Below are 20,252 nucleotides of genomic sequence, written 5' to 3' on the forward strand. Positions count from 1 at the left end.
TCTAACTCTATTTTCTGTAATTCTTTTGACCAAATGAAAAAACTGAAAGCTGCAGGCATGAGTGTATGTAGATAGATAAGCCTTTCTTGACCTGAGGGAGATTTGTTTTCACAGCCAAACAGAAACATACAGATATTCACCCATGTTTCTATGTTGTAATTAAACTAAGAAAGGATTTATAGATCAAACATCTGGTTTGAATTTCTTCTAAAAGATCGTGAATTCTCTATTTTTTTAAATAAAATATTTCCATAAAGCTGTCCAACTTAGTATTTCACAACATTTCCTGTAATGCCTTCCTGCAGCCAAATAAATCCACCAAGGTCACCTTGATCAATTTTAACATTTTCTCCATTAACTTAACCTTTCCAATTGAAATGCAACAGCAATATCTGCAAATGTTACTTTTAATTTGGGACAATTTATTTGCCGGAAAGTGGGCTTGACTCAGGTTTGATGATTATCCAGAGTCAATGAGCTCCACAAATTCAATTCACCTCCATTGTACTATGGGGGCTGAATTGGGTGAACTGAGCCTTTAAAGAAGCAGGTAACTGGGATTTCCTGTTGTAATGTTTTCTTGTCGCTCATATATTGTCCATATACAAATCTTACTCATAAAAAAACATATATACAGAGCTTGTCAGCAGCCACTATGCATATGTGTCAACCAGAGCAGCTGCCAAACAACCAAATCTATACTGCAACCACGAGGTCAGTTTGAATTACATGCCGTTTGGCTTTAGGCTACAATCTGTGAGCACCAGCTTCACAAGCCACAGAAAACAGGCGGGCTACCGGGATGTGAGGATGAATGCCCTACTTCCGCAGAAGCTTGTAATCTGGCCTCTTTCAACAGCCTATAAACATCATAACCAGCATGTTTAATCCGAGGCGGAAGTTAGTGGGGTGGAGTGGCTGTTTACAAGTGGTTCTGATTGTTTGACACAATTACAAGCAAGTAGCGGGTCGCACTTTGACACACATACTCGGCGCCTTGCTCGGTAAATGAGCAGACACTGTTCTCTTCAAACAAAATCGGAGAGATTGATACCAAAGCCTTCTTATAGGCCGGTAATTTAGCGCAAGTGATAGACTAGAATAACCCAAATTAAGCTCAATCAGACATAATTCCCCGTTCAAATTTGGAAGTTAAAGAGAGCGGCTGAAATGGACCAATAAATCCTTTAAATATGAGGTGCGCCCAAAATAGTCCAGACACCTATTATCTATTTAACAGCCCTCCTCCCCATTGGGCAGGAGTAAGGAAGTAACTTCAAAAGACTGACCCCCCTTCCATCCTGTTAATGACCACAGATGTGTCGTCTTGAACAGGGGCCTGATTCAACCGGCTAAACCCTGCAGCCACCAAGGCATGCAGGGGGCCCATTCCGAATGTGCCAAATTAAAACACTTGGGCCAGGCATGGCGGGATGCTTGGATGATTAGAAGAGAGGGCATTGATCTGGAAACAGAGTGCAATCACTCAGCTCCCTCTCTGAGTGTATTAGCCTTTGCCGGTCCAGCTGTGCAGTCCAGTGCCGTGGTAATGAGAGGAGCACATGAATGCATACAGTACACACACAGCTCTGAAACTTTACTCTACGGACCGTGGAGGCGTCTCAACTTGAGCGTGACTGTCCAAACAACATGTCCAGACTTGAAAAGCGCTGCCATTCCTGCCTGTTTACATCATCGCTCCACCGACATACATATACACACACTGAATATGCATGTGTGCACGCATGTTCTCACACACTGACTAATGTGCAGAAACAATACGCCGCCGAGCTATAAATCTGCAGGCACCCGTCATCGTCTGCTGTTGTTGTTAGTCTTGCCACAAGTCTCCCATATCCTGCCAAGAAGAGGGCCCTTCAAGATGGTAATGACTCAAAGTCAAGAGGACCGGGTTGGCTGTAGATGCCCTGGTTTTGCAGATGAGCACACACACACACACACACGTGTTATGGGTGACAATGACTAATGCAGCAGCAGCAGCAAAATTAAATCAAGAGGAATTTATTTCTAAACTACCTTTAGCACATTGTTTTACTTTGAACGACTTCCAGAGAATGGAGCAGAAAGAAAGAGAATTAGCGAGTAGCATTTAGGTCAGCATTATCAGACCCGAGCTTCAACATGCAAAGGTGTGTGTGTGTGTGTGTGTGAGTAGATTTGGGCCAACAAAGGGCCTCTCCTTTCCCTTTCCACAAGTGTCTAATCCCCACACTGGACCGAGCAATGACAACAATAAAGTCTTTAAGAGGATAAGTATGGAAAGCAAAACAAAAAGCAGTGAAGGGAAACCAAACAAATTGCCACAGAAGACTGAAAAAGTTGGTCCTGTTCATGGGGAGAAATATAATTGCAGTTCTGCTCATTACCTGAAAATTGCCTCCCTCATCTTCAAGCCAGACCTTAACGTTGGGCCCCAAGTGGCTCCCGTGGTCTTGTCTGCTCAGCGGCCATCTCGTCTGGAGTGGTAACACGGGAAGGGGAGGGGAAGTGGACAAGGCCTCAAAGTGCCCTTGCAGGATACACATCCAAATATACTTGATTGATTGTATTTTTGTCTCTACAATTAATTTAGTCTCACTCATTTTATGTTCTCATCTACTGAAGGACACGATTTGAAGCTCTCCTGGTCGTGTCCCCATCTTTTCATACCACCATTCTTCTGTCCTGTCTCATCCTGTTCAGGCTCTTAAATGTCATGGGACGTTCAGGGTGGGCTGAGGAGGCTGCTGAGTTGTGGGCTGGAGTCTCCCACTAATCTGCTGGAGTTTAATGACAGCAGGCCTTGCTAGTGGTGGTGAAGCCTTGTGGGAGGAGGGGGGCGGGGGGTCGACCCAAGTCAGGAGGGGCTGGGCATGTGACCCACACCAGGCTAAGACCCGACTGGTTGGGGGAGGGTGTGTTTGTGTGGATATAGGCATGTGTACCTATGTCTGGAGCTAAGTGGCCAGTCACTTGAGGAATGCCAACTCTCAGCCGTGAAAACACAGGCAAATTGTGTTTTTTGTGGGCGGAAAAAGAAAAGCCAGTTGTTCCAGTTTTGGCAAATCCTGCTTTAAAATATTACGCTGTAAGCATCATAGGGGCGTACGGAGGAAAACAAACATGCAAACAAAGGCTGTAAGAAGCTGAGATTCCCTGGAGCTCGTCTAGCTGCAGGGTTGGCTGTCTGATCTTTTCTGTTTGGTGTGATTACGCCTGTTTATTCATACATACCCTTCTGTGTGTGATATCGTAAAGTGCAGCTCATTACCTTTGTTTCATATCATCGCAGAACAACTATGTCTCCCGGTGTAACAAATCCTGAAGCAGTTAAAGCTGACGGGACTCTATTTATGGCAGTTTGAAAAATCCATTAAAAACACTCATTTCCAAAGTGTTTGATATCTTTGCTGTTACATTCGCCTGGTGTTTATCATTCATACTGGTACGCCCGCTAACAGCCTGATTTCATTCCATCCTTATGATTCAAAGCACAACCCCGATTAATTAGCAATACGCAAATCAATTGTTGCCTCGGGTAAAACAGATCCCAGTCTATTTAAAAGATTGGATGTCCACTTAACATGATTTGCAGGTGTTATCTCTAAAGACACATTGATGAACTGGGGTTTCTATTCCCCCAATGCACAACAAATAACAAGCCTAAATCCATCAAAATATATGGATGAAGGTCTCACACAGCTCAACTCGCACAGAAGCAAATAACTGTCGTCTATTCATGTGCACGCATATAGAGCATTTCTTGCCATGTTCTTTTGTGGTGTAGGTATATCCATAAGACAATATCTGAAAACAGCACAGCAAGTAGGACAAAGATTCATGGGAAGACACTGGTGACCGAGTTATCTTTTTTCTCTTCTTTTACTGGCTTGTAAGTCGCTAATTAAAGTGACCACACCGATGTGCCATCTGCCACCAGGGCACAGTGCCACAGATTATTGGTTGTCAAGTAAGCATGTTAATCCGCTGAAGGGGCAGGTACCAGTAAACACACTCCACACACATGTTGGTGGCTCACGCAGAAACTCGCTTCATTCACATTCAGATAAGCACTCAGCGTTGCTTAAACAAAGATTAAGACTTTGACAGTGAGGCTGAAATCCTGTTAGCTTGCTTGTGTGGAGGTGGAGGGAGATATCTTTGTGACTTGTGGAAGGAAAGCAGCTGAACCTTGTGTTCCCTGAGGAGTAACAAAACCATTGACGACGTGGAAATTACAGCAATCCAGCATGATGACAATGAGCAACACCAGTGAAATGACAACAGCTGAGCGCGCCGGCGAGGTTGGGTAAACATCCCGCTTCGATAAGCACTTTTTAAGGACATAATGGAATCTTTGTCTATATTGCCGAGCCATAGTCTCGGTATAGCAGCCCGAGTAGCCGTCGGACACCCAATGAGAACCATCCATCTGGGCGACCCCTGCCATGGCGACAATCTGTCTCTGCGGGGACCTGTGCAGGACCCAATCAGGGATAAGCTTTATACATTTCCCTCCTAATAGAATTGCTGTACTTTCTCTTGCTCTGGCATCAACACATTGACTCCCATATTGCTGCTGCCCTAATTCACTTCTGCATCGACCTGTCTTTTAGGAGTCTCATTCGAACAGGGAGTGAGGGAGTGGACCGTACCTACACAAATATTATCACATTTTCTTGTGTGCGGGGAACACAATGAGTCTACATACAGGTCAGACAGTGAGATACTTCTGTCTAATCATCAATTATTCACAGTAAAAAACCCAAACGGAAGACGTGGACAGGTGCAGCCAGCTATGTTGGAAAATATAAAATTGGCTCAGACAGATTTATGCAGGATTGCATGATGATTTATATGACTCAGACTGAACAGAAAGTCATGGTATTTCATCTGGAAACTGCCTATAAACTAGCATTTCATATGTAATTTCCTGTATGGCCTGCTGCTGACATACCAAGCAAAGGAAAGTTAACTGAAAATGTGACTATCGCTCTCAAAAACTGCAGCAAAAGAACCCTTAAGCAAGGCATTTAACCCGTGTGGTTAAAGCTCAGCTGTATCCAGCAGCTCTCAGGTGTAAACTGCATGAATGAGCCACAGGGTGTTGCTTTTATAAAGCCAGTTTGAGGAAGTGAGAAACACCAGTGAGCATAATTCATAGTCATCAATGGAACATTTTAAATATGTGATAAATCTTTGGAATGGCTCTTAAATATTTCACTCTTCCCTTGGCAGTGACTCTGCCCTCGTCTGCGCTATAACACTGGGACCATTAAAATGTACAGGATTTTTTTCCACCAACTTAATGAGAAGATAAGCAGTCAATGTGAAATCCTTTGCACTTTTTTTTCTCCCTTTTTTTGCATAAGTAAATCACTGAACGCCTATCGCCTAATTATGGCATCAACTCTTGATTTGCTGTCCCTCTCTGTCACACTTCAGCAGCTGCGCGGCAGAGGGCGAGTTCATGAAACAGAGGTTACTAAAGTTATGACAAGAGCATTATTTGAGCACTTCACGCCTCAAAAGCTCTATTTTTCACAGCCAAACTAATGTATTGGCCAATCTCCTCGCTGATGACAAGGTCAAGTGGCCGAGAGGAATATCATCGAGCGAAATAGCAAGAACAAAAATGGCAGGAAATCAGTGACTGTTGGTTTCCAAAACCAAAACAATAATTGTGCTACCTCAGGGCATTACGTTTTTTTTTCGTTGCACAAATCGCAAAGGACTTTCAAATCCTTCAAAGACCTCAAAGTCTTATGTTTGTGAAGTAAAAATCAGTGGAGAAAGGAGCCCTTTGGACACCAAGGCAAAAGTAATTGCAAACAAGAGGGTAACAAAAAAATCCAAGACACTCTGAATCTAACGGTACGATGACAAAACCTTTTCTTCTGGGAGCCTTCATCAGACTATTAGGACATATTTGTGATTTCTGCGCTACATACTCCAAATAAAAGAGACTTAAATTCCTATCGTAGCTCTAACACGACTCAAAGGTGACATTAATTACTGTATGAAGATGGTATGTCAAGCAGGACATAAAGTAATGTGAAGAGGTTTAAATAAAGCCAAACATTCCTGAATAATTCAGCGCATTTCTTCGCTGATTACAATTTCTTGCAGATGGCTGGTGATGATCTTAGTTTCAGTGTCAGGGAAAGGGCAGAGAATATGTGAGGTCACCTCTTCAAAAGCCTCATTTACTCAGGGGAGATGCTCCTACTGTGGTGCTAATAACTCTACATTGTACATATATACCACATGTTCAATATTAACATCCAAACCACATTTACAGTGTGCAATTCTGTTTTTCAGTTTGTTTAAAAGGTCTTTTTACCTGGAGAATTGGTGCTGCAGTGAGACCATCTGCGCCCGTCCCAGCTCTGACTCCTCGGTCACTTCCCGGAGACGCTTCTCGCTCTCCAGTCGCAAGCGTCGCTCTTCCTCTAGCTCGTGGATCAGCTTTTCTCGCTGTGGACGAGCAGAAATAGAAGAACGGACGTTTAACTGGCAGCAGTGAGTGGCCTAAAGGCTAAAGGCATATGCCATATTTCGGCCCATGGGTGGAAGTGCCTGAAACATTTTTTTTTTTTTGGTGTGACATTTAACACAGGTCGTCCTGATTTAAAAAAAAAAAAAAAAAAAAAAGCCCTGCAATTTGTTCATGGCTCAGGTGAGAGAAAATAAGAGAACATGATGGCATGATGGCAATTCAGCAGCTTCCAGTAGTTTGTTGTTACTTTAAAAATGTTTGTAATGAACCTCTGATAGCTTTGGTCTCTATGCTATGAAAGTTCACACTACATATCAAACGACATCACAGAACCTGGTGTCGTGACCCCTAAAACGTTCACTCTGCTCTTTCTTTTCATTTCTGTCGGCCAACATGCAGAACACACTGACTGATTGCACGCAAACCATGAATAGCATGTTTACCTCTGCAGCAGTCCCCCCTCACCCCCCGACAGACACAAAATGCGCTCTGTCCCTGCAGGATTTATTTTTTTACAGTTTTGTTGCCTAGTAACTTTGCAAAGATATATGTTTTTAAGGATAAACATGACCTCACTTGATCCACCTATTGATGGATTGTGAAATCAGGATCAATAACCCATCAGTAAGAGGAAGGTTCAGTTTAGAGCCGTTACATAGTAGAGTGTGGGGGATTTTTTTTTTAGCCAGGTTTGGTGTGAGTTAACCCTATCTGCCCCATGAGGAACTTTACCACGGTGTGTAAGGGCTCCACGGATCATGCAGCCAGTATTATCTGGTCTTCTCCCACCAGAGACAATTCCAAAATGAAACGTCTTTCCAGTATTTAATAGGATTCTCCTTTTTTCTGACGGCCTCAGCCGTTGTCTCCCAAAAGAGAGAACCTTCCTAGCCTCAAACTAAACTTCAAAGACTTCGCCCTGTGCTGGCACACTCCCTCCTTGATGGGAGACGTTTGGCATTATGAGTTGAGGTTGTATTTTTGACAAAGTCGCAGAGGAGCTTTGAGCAGCTACTACCAGCGAGGCTGAGGATTTTTAGCTGACAGAGCAAATGAGCGAGCATCGTTCTCTTAGTCTGGCAGGTCCTACATAAAGCCTGGCAGCTGCTGCCGCTGACAATTTATAACAAAGCAGTTGTCTCTCTTTTAGTAGGTAAAGATTTAAATGATCATTCTTTGTCAAGATCTTGTCAGGAATATGCATATATACAAAATAACCGGTCAAAGAGACCAGAGATGATAATTTAGGAAAAAATTGCTTTTGCAAACCAAGTTGCAGCTTTGGCTTAATTACAAATGTGATCTAGGAGTGAAATTTCTCACTGGGAACCCATCTCCTCCAAAAACAGTTCAAATATTTTGCCCGTAATTCTAATTCTTTTTAAAGAAGTCATTCTATGGCTGTGAACTCAGAGAAGGATTATCCCGTCTGTCACTCACCATCTGCTTTGAACAGGCACCCACCGAGCATGCAGACAGTAGACACTCAGTGATTTCAGTTCGGTAGACAATCAGAAGTAATATCTCTTTTGTCACTCGAGACCTCATCTTAAGGTCCCCGTCCTGTGCAGCAATCATTACTCAGTGTGTGACTACAGAGATGCTGAGTTGTTTTCTCACACACAAGCATTATGAGGACACCTAGTGGTGTAAAAAGATTACAGGACACCGACCAGGCAATTTCTATCCTTTTCTTCTTCTTTAGACAAAATATCTTCAATATGAGGCTTCCCTTCAGGCTCAGTCTATCATCAAAATATGCCACCATGATTTAAAGCGATACCATAAAACCACACTGCAAAGAAAATTGTCAAAACAACTGAAAGGTATGCCTGTAAAGTACCAAACACTAAAGCAAACTGCCATATTCACTCTGACAATACTGTCTTTAATGCGACCAATAAACAACTGTATTTCATTACGCTGTTACTTCTGTCTCAAAAGTGTGTTTTAACAGGGTGAATCAGCCAGAGAGAGAATATTAAACCCAAGTCACCATTAAAACCAGTTCTGGTCTCCACTGGGGCCGTAAATTCAGGGCTACTATGTGGAGCGGTTCTTTACACAACAGGGAGGCTCCCCCCTGTCAGGAGTAATGGCTGCTGTAAATCCAGTCATACAGAGGCATAAAGTAGTGCATCCCCCTGCCAAGAGTGCAACCTATATATCTGGACAGAAACCAACGACTTTCTGGCTCCTCTTCACCTTCTTTCTTCAAGGACAATGGGTGAAGAGATGCAACACGCAGACTGTTTGCTCGTGCCGATGTTGTAAGCACATATTTAGTGCAAAAACAAAACAGCTTCTCATAAGTTGCAAGGATGGAAATGTGTTTTTAATAATACAAATGATGGCATAATGGCACTATTTCAAATGCCTCGAATATGCTGTAGTTTAGCTGAATTTCACCTCAATGCAAATGAGCACAAAGGCCTTTTATTTGCACCAGCACATGCATTAATGTGCAGAGCATTGTTCGGCAAGTTGGCCTGGATTTGCACAAAAAGCACAGTAGCTCTAGTCGTGATTTTTGTTGCCCACATGGTCTAACGAACGCCCCGGGCATAAACCACCGACCACTATGTGTCTGCTGACAGAGTCTTGCCAACAACCTCAATAACAACGCAGGATTTATAGTCGGCATTGTAGTAAAAGCCCTCTATTGCTTTTGTTCGATATATAATTTCAGCAATTTAACAAGGCCCGGGGCAGTTAAATCAAACATTACCATATCTTTACGTGGCCAGAAATCCCAAGCCATACATTAGTTTTTCTCAGTTGAAATGTTTATTGTCTACAGCAACTTTTTTTTTCTGTGGTAAGGCGTATGCTAATTGAAAGCATATTCTTTAATAAGCCCGAGCTGCAGCTACAAAGACAACACACCGTTAGAAAAGCCCTGGGAAGATATTTCAAAGTCAACACTGAGATGGGATGTGATGAATACATCCTTGGCAACTTTCTATGAGAACATTTATTTTAGTTAATCCAACCACTGAGGAGGTAATCCTCTCACTTGACTGCCTGTCATGGGCATGACTGGATGGGGTGTACTACCATCTCTGTCCTGTGGAGGGCAATCTGTTCCTGGAATAAAACTGGAGCGAGTGGTAGCAGCTGCAACAAAGCCTATATAGTACAGTGGTTAGAAAAAGCAATGTCAAATGAAAGCAATCTATAAAATGGCCCAAGCAGGATTTTACACCGAGCCATATATCTGAAAGACGCCCAGATTGGGTGTTTCAGGATTAAATTTGACCTCTGTCACTGCTGCGGCTGGTTTCATTTCCTGCTTGATAAAAAATGTATCCATCTAGATATGACAGAATTTATCACCATCAACATGTAAAGCTTCCATCCCTGAGATTGAATGGACCGCAAGATGCTATTGATTTCTATACACTATATGTGGGGAAATAAATGAAAAATCTTGGATAAAAGAAACACCTAATTTATGTGTGCTATATTGGGCAGTTTTGTAACATACACAGGGTTGTACAGCAGCCCAGAGGGCTTCACCCCTATTTCTTCTGAAGCAAATCAGATGTCTAAAATTGTATTAGTTGCAGAGGAGCCCAGAATGAAGCCTGCCTCAGTAATTGGACAGCATTAGATGGTAATGGTATTCATCCGAGCTGAATTACTTGAAGACTCGAACCCCCCTGATACCCTCCAAGATCCACCAAGGACTCTAAATTAATTAGAGACCTCTGCCTCGTCTTGTTGTGCCTGCAATGTTTTTTCCCATAAAAGAAAAGCTGCAGTGCAGTGTTATCAGGTTAAGTGCATGTGTGCAGTTTGTGCAGCCATGATTCTGTATGGCATTCATCTGTGACTGTATATGCGTGTTCATGCAGGGTTTGGGGTCCAGTTTTTGGGGGGCTCAATAATCTCTTCATTACACAGAAACCCCCCTCGGTTGGAGCTCTTTGCCTAATCAAAGGGCCGGGAGCAGATCTGTGGCTCGCTGCTAAAGCAAACATCAGGGACACAATGCAACGTGCAGGTTCTTCATTCATAAATAAAACATGCCACTAGGCTGTTTGCGTATGTTTGTGTGTGTGTGTGTGTGTGTGTGTGTGTGTGTGTGTGTGTGTGTGTGTGTGTGTGTGTGTGTGTGTGTGTGTGTGTGTGTGCGTGCGTGCGTGCGTGCGTGTGCGTGTGTGTGTGTGCTCATCAGCAAGACTGAATTCAAAGGAAAGTGTAACATGAGGAGGATTTGGCCTCCTGGCTGGCACACATAATGGAGTTGAAATGCCAGGTCTGACACACCAAAGACAAATCAAGCATTATCTTTAAGACAAAAGCGTGCAAAATAATAAAGATAATAATGTGCATTTAAATTAAATGTCAATCAAAGAATCCCCATTCCAATGATAAAATAGTAATTATGGTCTACATTGTTTGGTACCTCACAAAACACTCCAAAATTTAAAAGGAATACACAAAAACAGGAAAGATTCACAGTAACGTGTTTTCTGAAGTGACTTGTTATAGAAATAAGCTTGAGTCAAAACAGTGTTTAATTTACTCAAAATCTACACACAGGGTCCCCCAGGGCTTCATCAATTCAATTATCATGGAGAGCCACTACATTAAAGTGGACCACTTCTCCCTTAGACCGCCACTGGCACTATAGCAAACACACACCCCAGGAATATGCTAAATCATACCAGTGGCCCATTTATCACTGCCAAGGGAGCTCCCCCCACCACACCCACGCACTCCCGAGTCACTCAGTCACACATACACAAATAGACTGCGGAGAGTGTGCGTGAAAGGGACGGTGTGGAGATGTGATTTGGGCCCGGCTGTCAGCGCTCGTCACCTCGGTGAATGTGCTGAGCGCTTGGGGGGACCCCGGCTCGGCCCTCGCCCCTGTCCGTGGCTGATAAGGCCAATCTGCGGAGACAGCACCTGAGTCCCCAAACCACCACGCTGTCACACATCCTCCAAACAGCTGTCAGAAACACTCTATGAAAGTCCCTCAGCGCTGGAAGCTCCACGAGGACCGAAGCCTTTCTCCCAGTCTTTTAAAGACTGGAGCCCCTCAGAGTGCTCCATTATCTGCTGAAAGCACACTACAAAAGATGTCCACTTTAAAGGTGCTTTTTTTACGACGGTTTAAACACTAATAAATCACTGTCATGATAAACAATCATACCTTCGTCTAATTACCACCAACTAATTAAACCACAGTGATGCTGCCAATCGGTAGCACTCCCCGTGTGGTGTCTGTGCTTGTCCAACTTGGAAAGCTTTGGCTCCAAAGTAATCCAGAAAATTTCCTGTAAAATCTGAGCTAGTTGAGCAGAAGCGCTGGCAACTCAGTTGTTTAAACAATCTTAATTAATATGGCAGGTCCATTTTGTGAAAACAAACTAAAAACCACACATTTAAATCTTTTAAATTCACTAAAACAAAGCGATCTGTCAATATCTATTATATGACACGGACTCTGGTATCCTGCAGGAATGTCTGACGCATCCACTGTCCCAATCTAAAACCACATAGTTTCCTCCTCACCACATAAAGGGCTTTAAATGCAGACATAATCCTGGAGGTGTACTTCATAATTGTAACGTTTTTGAGATTATGTTGAACTCCTGAAAGAAAACGTGAGGCTGAATTAACAACAAGCAGAACAAAAGTTAAACCATCTCGACCCACTGACTGGTTGACGCTGAATGACAAAGACTTGTAAAGAAGGGCATTCAGACCACTGGGGCAGCTCAATTTAAAGTAGATTTTATTGATGCTGTGTTTCAAACTATGTCACATACAGCCTTGAGAAATCTGTTTTCATGCACAGAAATAGCTGATTCCTATCTTGGCTTCAGGGCTTATTTTACCATACTGTGCCCCCCGCTTCCACTTTATATTCACAAACGCAGCAGCTCTTCTTATCTTAACTTCATTTTCTACATAAAGTACTCCGGCGAAATCGGATTTTTAAACGAGCTATGTTACACAATTAAGCCAAGTCGAGGCAAAAACAATTCCCTTTATCGTTCACACGTATACTCCACTCAACCGTGAACAAATCAAACGCTGTAATCAACCCAAGCATCCTGGGAAATAACTGTGTCGATCTGCTGTATGTGTGAGGCTCATATGTGTTGGAGCTCAGATGTCACAGAGCATCCACAAAACCCAAAGAAAAATAAAGCCAGTTTTTCTCAAAGCCGGATCGTTTATTTTCACATGTTGTTTGGACAGCCGTTTCCAGCCGTCATAATCTTACCTAACAGTTTTAAAAGCCTTTTTAATAGAGAGCCCAGCCCCCTCAGCAGAGCAGGCGGCGCTGCCTTTACGAGCCTGCATGTGGACTTCTCTTTTCTCCCTGACAGGAAACCCAGCATCCTGCCCCTGATGGACTGAGATTGCACTTCATAGTGGCATCAAAAGAGAGCGGGATACAGAGAGCGGCCCTGCCCTGCACCACGCCTCTGGACTGGGGTGTGAAGAATTCCTGAGAAAACCTACAGCAGCGAGGAGACTGTGAACGAGCGGTTTGACTCCACACAGACAGGCCAGGCTTATTGGAAAGACACTGAGGCTCTCACAGAGTAAACTGTGACCTGTGCTTTATCAAACACCTAAATGGAAAGCCACTGTTTTTCCAGTGGGAGTTTTAGAGATCACACTCAGCAAAGCAAGCCAAAAGCACCATGTCGAAGCCCTAATATAAAGTTTAAGGAAAAACAGTGGTCTAAGAGAGACAGATCTGCTGGTTGTTCGACCGTATCACTTCAAACTCGTGCATCTTGTGTGGCCATATGTGTGATGAAAAAGCTACGGTTCATAGCCTGAGCCTAATCACTGATTGCCCAACAAATTATTTAATAGGTTTCACGCGATTCTCCCAAATGATCCACAAAAACAGTGTTATACTTTCTCACTGCCAGTAGCCGTCGTGTTTCACAACAGGAGACCCAATTAAAACACACGTTCCTCTGTAAACCGTGCTGTTAATACAGTTTCGTTTACACCGACGGCTGCATAACTGCACAAGCGAGACCCGAGGCTTACAATTGTGGCAGTATGCTCGAGCGCCTTGCACAATCATAAAGATGCCGTTCACATTCTTTTCCTACACAATGCACTGGTAATGGTGCTGCATGACTCGTCCCTGCGGAGCCACCCAGCAGAAACAAGCAGCGCCGGGCTGCGATGGGTGGCACTGCCGCTCTCTGTTTCTCTGATCGCGTTACACAGAAGACATTAATGGATGTAAAAAGGGTAAGGCCGAGGCAGGGAACAGAGACGGAGGCATCAGATACAGAGGAGGGGTAGCGCCACTTCAAAAGTCTCTGCAGTTTTAATCTGTGTCTCTAGGTTAGTCCCTTGGCAGTAGAAGATGGGGGTTGGGTAAGCGAGAGGGCATGGAAGTGGGCGTCAGGTTGTGGGGGTCTGGTTTGCAGTTTCCACTTTACACAGCAGCACTTTGACAATTATCTCCTTGATGCAGCAGTCTCTTTTTCATTTCTATTGAAGAACCGTGCCCGAGCTCCGAAGCCTCCCAGGAATGCCAGAGAGAGAGTGCAAGGGGAGTCCAACGGGGATAATCCCAATTTCAAATGGAGCTTAGTGATATCCCCCCTCCTCCCTTTCTTCCTCCATCCCCCCCTCACCCTCCTCCTGTCTGGCACAGATAACTCATCCCTCTCTCTCTCTCTCTCAACCCTGTGCATGCGCAGACAGCAATCCACATACACATACCCCTCTAAAGTAATAATTAGCATGTCATCCTCTGGTGTGAGTCTGAGAGCCGGGCCTTCAGTAGAGTCTCACAGCGTGGCGAATGATGTGTTTTTCTTGGGCTGCGTTGAGGTCAGAGGATGCCGGGTTAGTGTTACGGGAGGAGGTGCTGACACACGGAGGTGTAGCCTTGAGGTGCGGACACTTAAACAGAATTATATTATGTGCACACAGGAGGAAGAAAAAAAAAAAAAAAAAGGTGACCTCAGTGCTACCACAAATTGAGTAGAGCTGGATCTTCTGTGTGCAACACGTGAGATACTTTCACACCTATTTGGTGCAGTTCAATCAAAACTATGACGCTTATGAGCATGTTCATTTGCAGTCACTTAAAGCTGCAATGTATCATTTTATTTCTTCAGTCCAGACCAAATTCACTCAAAGGGACTTTAAATGTTTATTCCTACAATGCAACATGCAGCCAAACTACTGGATAGCGAATGACTCCACAGTCACACAGTGAAATATAGGATTCGTCTGAGGATGTACGCATTCCATGCATCAGTGTATCTACCCATCAATAACAAACCTTCTTGGAAATCAATACTGAGCCTTTTTGTTTCACTTCCACGTGCATGATTGGGGTGACAGTATGGAGGAGTCACTCAGAGGTCGACGTAAACAAGTACTGGAAGTAATGCCCATTTCTGCCTGCAATTGTCTGCTTTCACAAGTCTATATTCATAGTTTCAATGTCTACATTAATGAATTAAAGCATAAACTGATGTATGTTAGACTTACAAGAAGAACCATTTGCAGGGGACTTTCCCACCTAAGTACAAACCATAACACAGTAACATATGTCTCTGGTGCAGCTCCTCAATGAAAGCAAGATTCTGCTTTGCCAAAGTGGCTTTGAGCAACACACTGAGCCCCTGCACAGCTCCGGGCAGGCTGATCTGTATCCGACCCTGTGCTTTGACCTCTTCCACTGTAGGTAGAGGCGAGGAAGAAAAACAAGCATCTCTCCTTCGGGGACCAATTGAGAATCGCACACAATAGAGCAAAAAGAAAAGCTGGGAGTGCATCGGCCCTTGTGTGCTGTTGCTTTAGGCCTGCTGCCATAAAGAGAGTCAGAGGCGTCACTGGGGTGCAGTCAAACAGCTGGGCCTGTGGTTAGAGCGTCTGCTCGGAGGCTGCAATCAGCTGAGCACTGCTTCATCACACGGTTCAACTTTTCACTTTCTGACCTCCCTCACACACACATACACACACACACCGACAAATATGGATACAGAGAAGAAGATATGCACTGATGAACACACACATATGCTTCTCTCCACCGGATAAACACTCTGGCCTGCTTTCACAACTTCCCTTGAAAGTTGTGTAAAAAAAGACCTTCCTTTAAAGCAACTTCCACTAAAAGCTTAGGACAAAACATTGTGCAGGCAGCAACACAGATTAAATAAATAGTTCTGTTTTCATGCCTGCTGTGGATGGGATCAGAAAACAAAACTTAGTTCGCTGCTGATAGTTGCTGATGGAGGCAGCTCAGTTTGTTTGTGTTATTGTGTGACCTTTGAGGTATTTTAATCAACCCAAACTCAACCTTTAATCTCCAGCTGCAGCTTTATACCATTACACAATCTGACTATGCTTCTGAGTACCTGTAGTTCCTACAGATTAGTTGAGATTTATCCAATTGACTGCAAACACAGGACATCAAATACCTCTCCAGGGCACAGATGTTCAAAAACAGACAAATGCATAAAGATGGCATCGATGCTTGGATTATTTGTCTGTTTTTATTTTGTTTTATCACACATTTTTATAAATTTCAGAGAGTATTTGATTTTACTGAATGTAAAATAACTGCATATGTACAGGTTTCTCCAGAGTTTTTCCTTTTTGAAGATGTGATGAAGAGTTGAGACACTTTAGATTGACTTTGGCCAGCATGACAGCTTGGCACGGCTTAACTGTGTGTGTGTGTGTGTGTGTGTGTGTGTGTGTGTGTGTGTGTGTGTGTGTGTGTGTGTGTGTGTGTGTGTGTGTGTGTGTGTGTGTGTGTGTGTGTGTGTGTGTGCGCGTGAGTATACTGTGGCTTTTTTGACTTTGCACAGATTACAGGGGCGAGTGATTCCACTGTACTTTACCATTGTTCCTTCGCTCTTGATCCGTGCGACTTCCCTCTGCAGGCGAGCCACAGCCAACTTTTCCCTAAACAAAAAGAGAGGAGAGAAAATAAGAGTGAGTCAATGTGTGATCATTGATCAGTCAGCAACACATCAGACAGATCTGAGTCCCAAAAAAAGTAACACTGGTACCCATAACTTTGCCCCAAATCAACAAGTATTCAGAACATTTAAATTGATCATATGACACTCAAACACAGCTCTGGACCTCAAATCAAATTAGGAAAACAATTCCTCTTCCAGCTCTTCACTCTTCCATCCTTCACTGCCTTCTGACAAACAGCAGAAGCCGCACAAGCCTGCCGGCAAATCACACACACACAGAAATATACACACAAACACAAAAGAGACGAGGTCTTTCGCTAACCACGCAAAACAGAGCTTCCAGTTCTGTCCAGACAAAAATAGCTCAGAGGAAACAAAAAGCAGGGCATCCTCACGCCAGACCTAACACGCTGACACATACACACACACACACACACACACACACACACACACACACACACACACACACACACACACACACACACACACACACACACACACACACACACACACACACACACACACACACACACACACTCATAACAAACTCTCCCCCGCCTTACACACAAATACGGACACATGAACAAGGCTGAACAAAGAAATTGACTGTGCACGTCCAATCTGTTTCCCACGTGAGGGCATTCCAGACTTTAATGGGATAAATCTTGGCACACTAGCACGGATAATAAGGAGCCCTGTTTTAGAGCCCCTCCTGAAACATCACAACAACCGAAGCACTGCTCCAGGTCAACCCTCACTGAATGTGCTTGCTGAGAGCTCGTCACTCTACAAGTGCTTCTATTCATATTTCTGGGAAAATGACAAACATGTTGAGGATCAAACCAACTCCTCTGGCAGGGTAGCATGTGCATGAATCTGTTTAAGACCAAAAGTCAGTCATTCATAGTACATTCAAAAATAGTACTCTCTAAATGTATCACAAAAGTCCTCAAAGTGTACTGGCAGAAGAGGCAGATGACCCGATTTCACCCAAGTATAATCCTTGTAAACATCACACAAAGCCACCTAACATGGGACCATGGGACCTAATAAAGACTTTTTTACACCAGACACACACAAGTAATCACAATCACCAGCACATTTTTCACATTTCTTCAGTCGAGCAGACACCCAGACCCCTTGCCAACATCACCAACCCCCAAAATAGCTCATGACTAACATCTCCTCGCCTGTGACAAGACCTCATTGTTTCCGAGCCGCTTACCTGTCGGGGAAAAAAAAAACCTGGTGATGAAGAGACAGCTGGGGATGTATGGCTGATGGATGAATCGACCGTCTGGAGTGCGCTGAGCTAAACGCTGCTGGTGCTGGTGCTGGAAGACATTCTCACCACCGTGTTTCCTCTAATGGGACTAGACTGAATTAAGCCAAGCCTGGCACAATGATTGTGAAACACGCTGTGTGATGGTGACGAATCCAGAAGGAAGTCGAGCAAAGTGTCGATGCAGTGATACAAGGGCGTGTGTTTGGGTGTGTGAGCATGTTGTATATGATGTGTATTTGGGATTACATGGGAAGTTTGCGTGTCTGTGCATTCGCGAATTTGGGTGTGTACATGCGTTCATCAAAGTAAAGGTGTTATATATGTGTGAAACCATGCACAGAGCTGTGTGTGAGTGCATGCTCCACACCTGAGGCTGACTAATACCCTCATGTTCTCGTTACACAATGTCTCTTCCTATTACCACATACTGTACACCATTACACCACCTTGAAAAAAAAAAAAAATTCTGGGGTAAAAAAAAAAAAAAGCTTTCTGGAACTTCTCAGAGCAGATATTGTTTTGTTAAACGGGACTGGCCTGGCATTCCTCCAGTCTGTGTTATGGCTGAGCGTCAGCCCTGTAAGGGGTTAAGTTTCAGGCCACTTATGCACAGGCATGTTCCAGGAGCAACCGAGCATGAGCCAACTGCGCCCCAAGAAAATCATCGCCAAATATAGAGCAATTTGAAATTTTGTGTTAAACATAATTATAGTAATTGGCACGAGCAGTAGTCAAAACAGTTCTCTGGTGCAAAATGCTCACTGGCAACATTTGCATCCAGTTGGCGTGGTACTGTGCGATATGTGGACAGCATTCACATGAAAGCAATCTGTAACCCGCTGTATTCGTCATGTGTTTATGTATGTGTGTGGACGGATATATACCGCTCTAAATTCATATTTCAAATCGATGCGAGACGTTTTGCCAATCACTCAATTTGTAAACTTTTACCAGCTGTGTAAACTGGCCTGAGACTGAGCAAGAGTCCAACCTGAAGGCTCAAGAAGTTTATCTCAAGCCATCTCTTGTAAAAGGCTGCTGTTATAATAGTGTGGTGGGTCTTGCACATTCATTATGATGTTTACATTTCCCCTCATAAATGTCATCCAGAAGGGTCAGAACACTGGCCATGGTCCCTAAACGCCTCATTTTAAAGGATAATTCTAGTTTCTTCTAACTGGGGTATTATTTCTGTTGTTATGGACATTGTTTCGAATGGTTAAGATAACACTAACAAAGTTTTGCATTGCAAGAAGCATGAGCAGTCAGATGTTCAGCCAGCAGTGTATCTAAACCATATTGAAACCATAAAATCCTTCATAGCAGAGGAAGCACGAGCGGTCATTTCTTCTCCAAATAAGTTTTGCTGATGTGGAGTTTGTTTACAACCTGTGAGACTGCTTGCTTTTCTTTATGTTTGAGAGAGATTATTATTGCAAGGATAAAAATGGCCAAACTACAAAAATCAAATCCAGTTTGAAAAAAACAAGAATTATTGTTCAGAAGAGGAGGAATCGTTTCCATTGTGGCAGAAAGGTCTGGAAAATGAACCATGTGTACTTAATGCTCTATATGTGGTACACACTGGGTATATTTCACACTTCAAACGTTTGTCTTGTATACCCGAGCATGTGATGAAAGCAGAAGCTGACAGCTGACCGTGTATACATTCCTCCTCTGCTGTTTTTCTTCCTCTTTGAGCAGCATTATAAAGCTTGGCTAAGTAAATTCCAGCAGCCAATCATGAGCGGCGAAGACGTGGACCTCCAGGAGTTTCCCAGTGACCTGGAATCACCTGATATCACAGGAAGCCTTAGGAGAGGAGGGAATCCCTCCGAGCTTCGCTGGAGCAGGCCAAACTAGTCACGAATGCCACAACCCCTGCTTTTTTGTCTTTATTACACACAGTAAAGTATACTGTGTCGTTTCTATGAATCAACATGCAGCAGAAGTCCAGAGACCTTGGTCATAAGAGCATCGGCAGACAAATCAGGTCAAGCCAATTCTACAAAAACTGCTTTCTTACACTGCTTTCAAGCTAAAAGCAGTCACAAATGGGTACTACTGTTAAGGTTCATATTCTTAATTCCTGAAAATGATTTGGTTTAGGATACAGTATGTTGTATCAGCAGCATGTATAAGCACCCACCAAGCGTGTACACCTGCTTTCTCAAATTCCTTAGCTGACGGTATCTCCTGTCCGCCCACACACACTTTGCACACCTCAAAGATCACTAACCCTTCTGTTCACATATGATCCCAGCAGCATCAAACACTCCACATCTCTCTGTTTAAGATAAGACAGACCGAGAGATCCCGAAACCCGCCTTGTTGCATTCACAGCAGATCAACCCCGTTTCTTCCACACATTCTCTGCCTTTCAGACACCATGTAAACCCGCCTTGTGCACCCGCTTCTTCCTCCTTCGGTCACGTTGAGACAACGCGCCGGCTGCTTGCCGCGGAGCGTCGCGGTGGCGGCATGCAAAGACACGATCTGTCAGGGCAGAGGGAGGATCAATCAT

General features: G+C 43.8%; 1 protein-coding gene across 3 annotated transcripts in view; it reads right to left on the minus strand.

Moving 5' to 3' along the window:
• Positions 1-20,252, minus strand: part of LOC138620743 (nck-associated protein 5-like) — a 103,014-nt gene that overhangs the window by 45,191 nt on the left and 37,571 nt on the right. For all 3 annotated transcript variants that reach the window (XM_069698188.1, XM_069698187.1, XM_069698189.1), the window contains 2 exons: positions 16,360-16,423; positions 6,344-6,477 (listed from right to left, as the gene is read on the minus strand). In XM_069698188.1, the coding sequence (XP_069554289.1) occupies positions 6,344-6,477; positions 16,360-16,423 (198 nt within the window). The remainder of the gene's footprint in view (positions 1-6,343; positions 6,478-16,359; positions 16,424-20,252) is intronic.

The sequence above is a fragment of the Brachyistius frenatus genome, unplaced genomic scaffold (genome assembly GCF_029030835.1).
Source record: "Brachyistius frenatus isolate BFR_SWC_R1_liver_20210118 unplaced genomic scaffold, ASM2903083v1 Contig_26, whole genome shotgun sequence".
NCBI classification, from domain to species: Eukaryota; Metazoa; Chordata; class Actinopteri; family Embiotocidae; genus Brachyistius; species Brachyistius frenatus.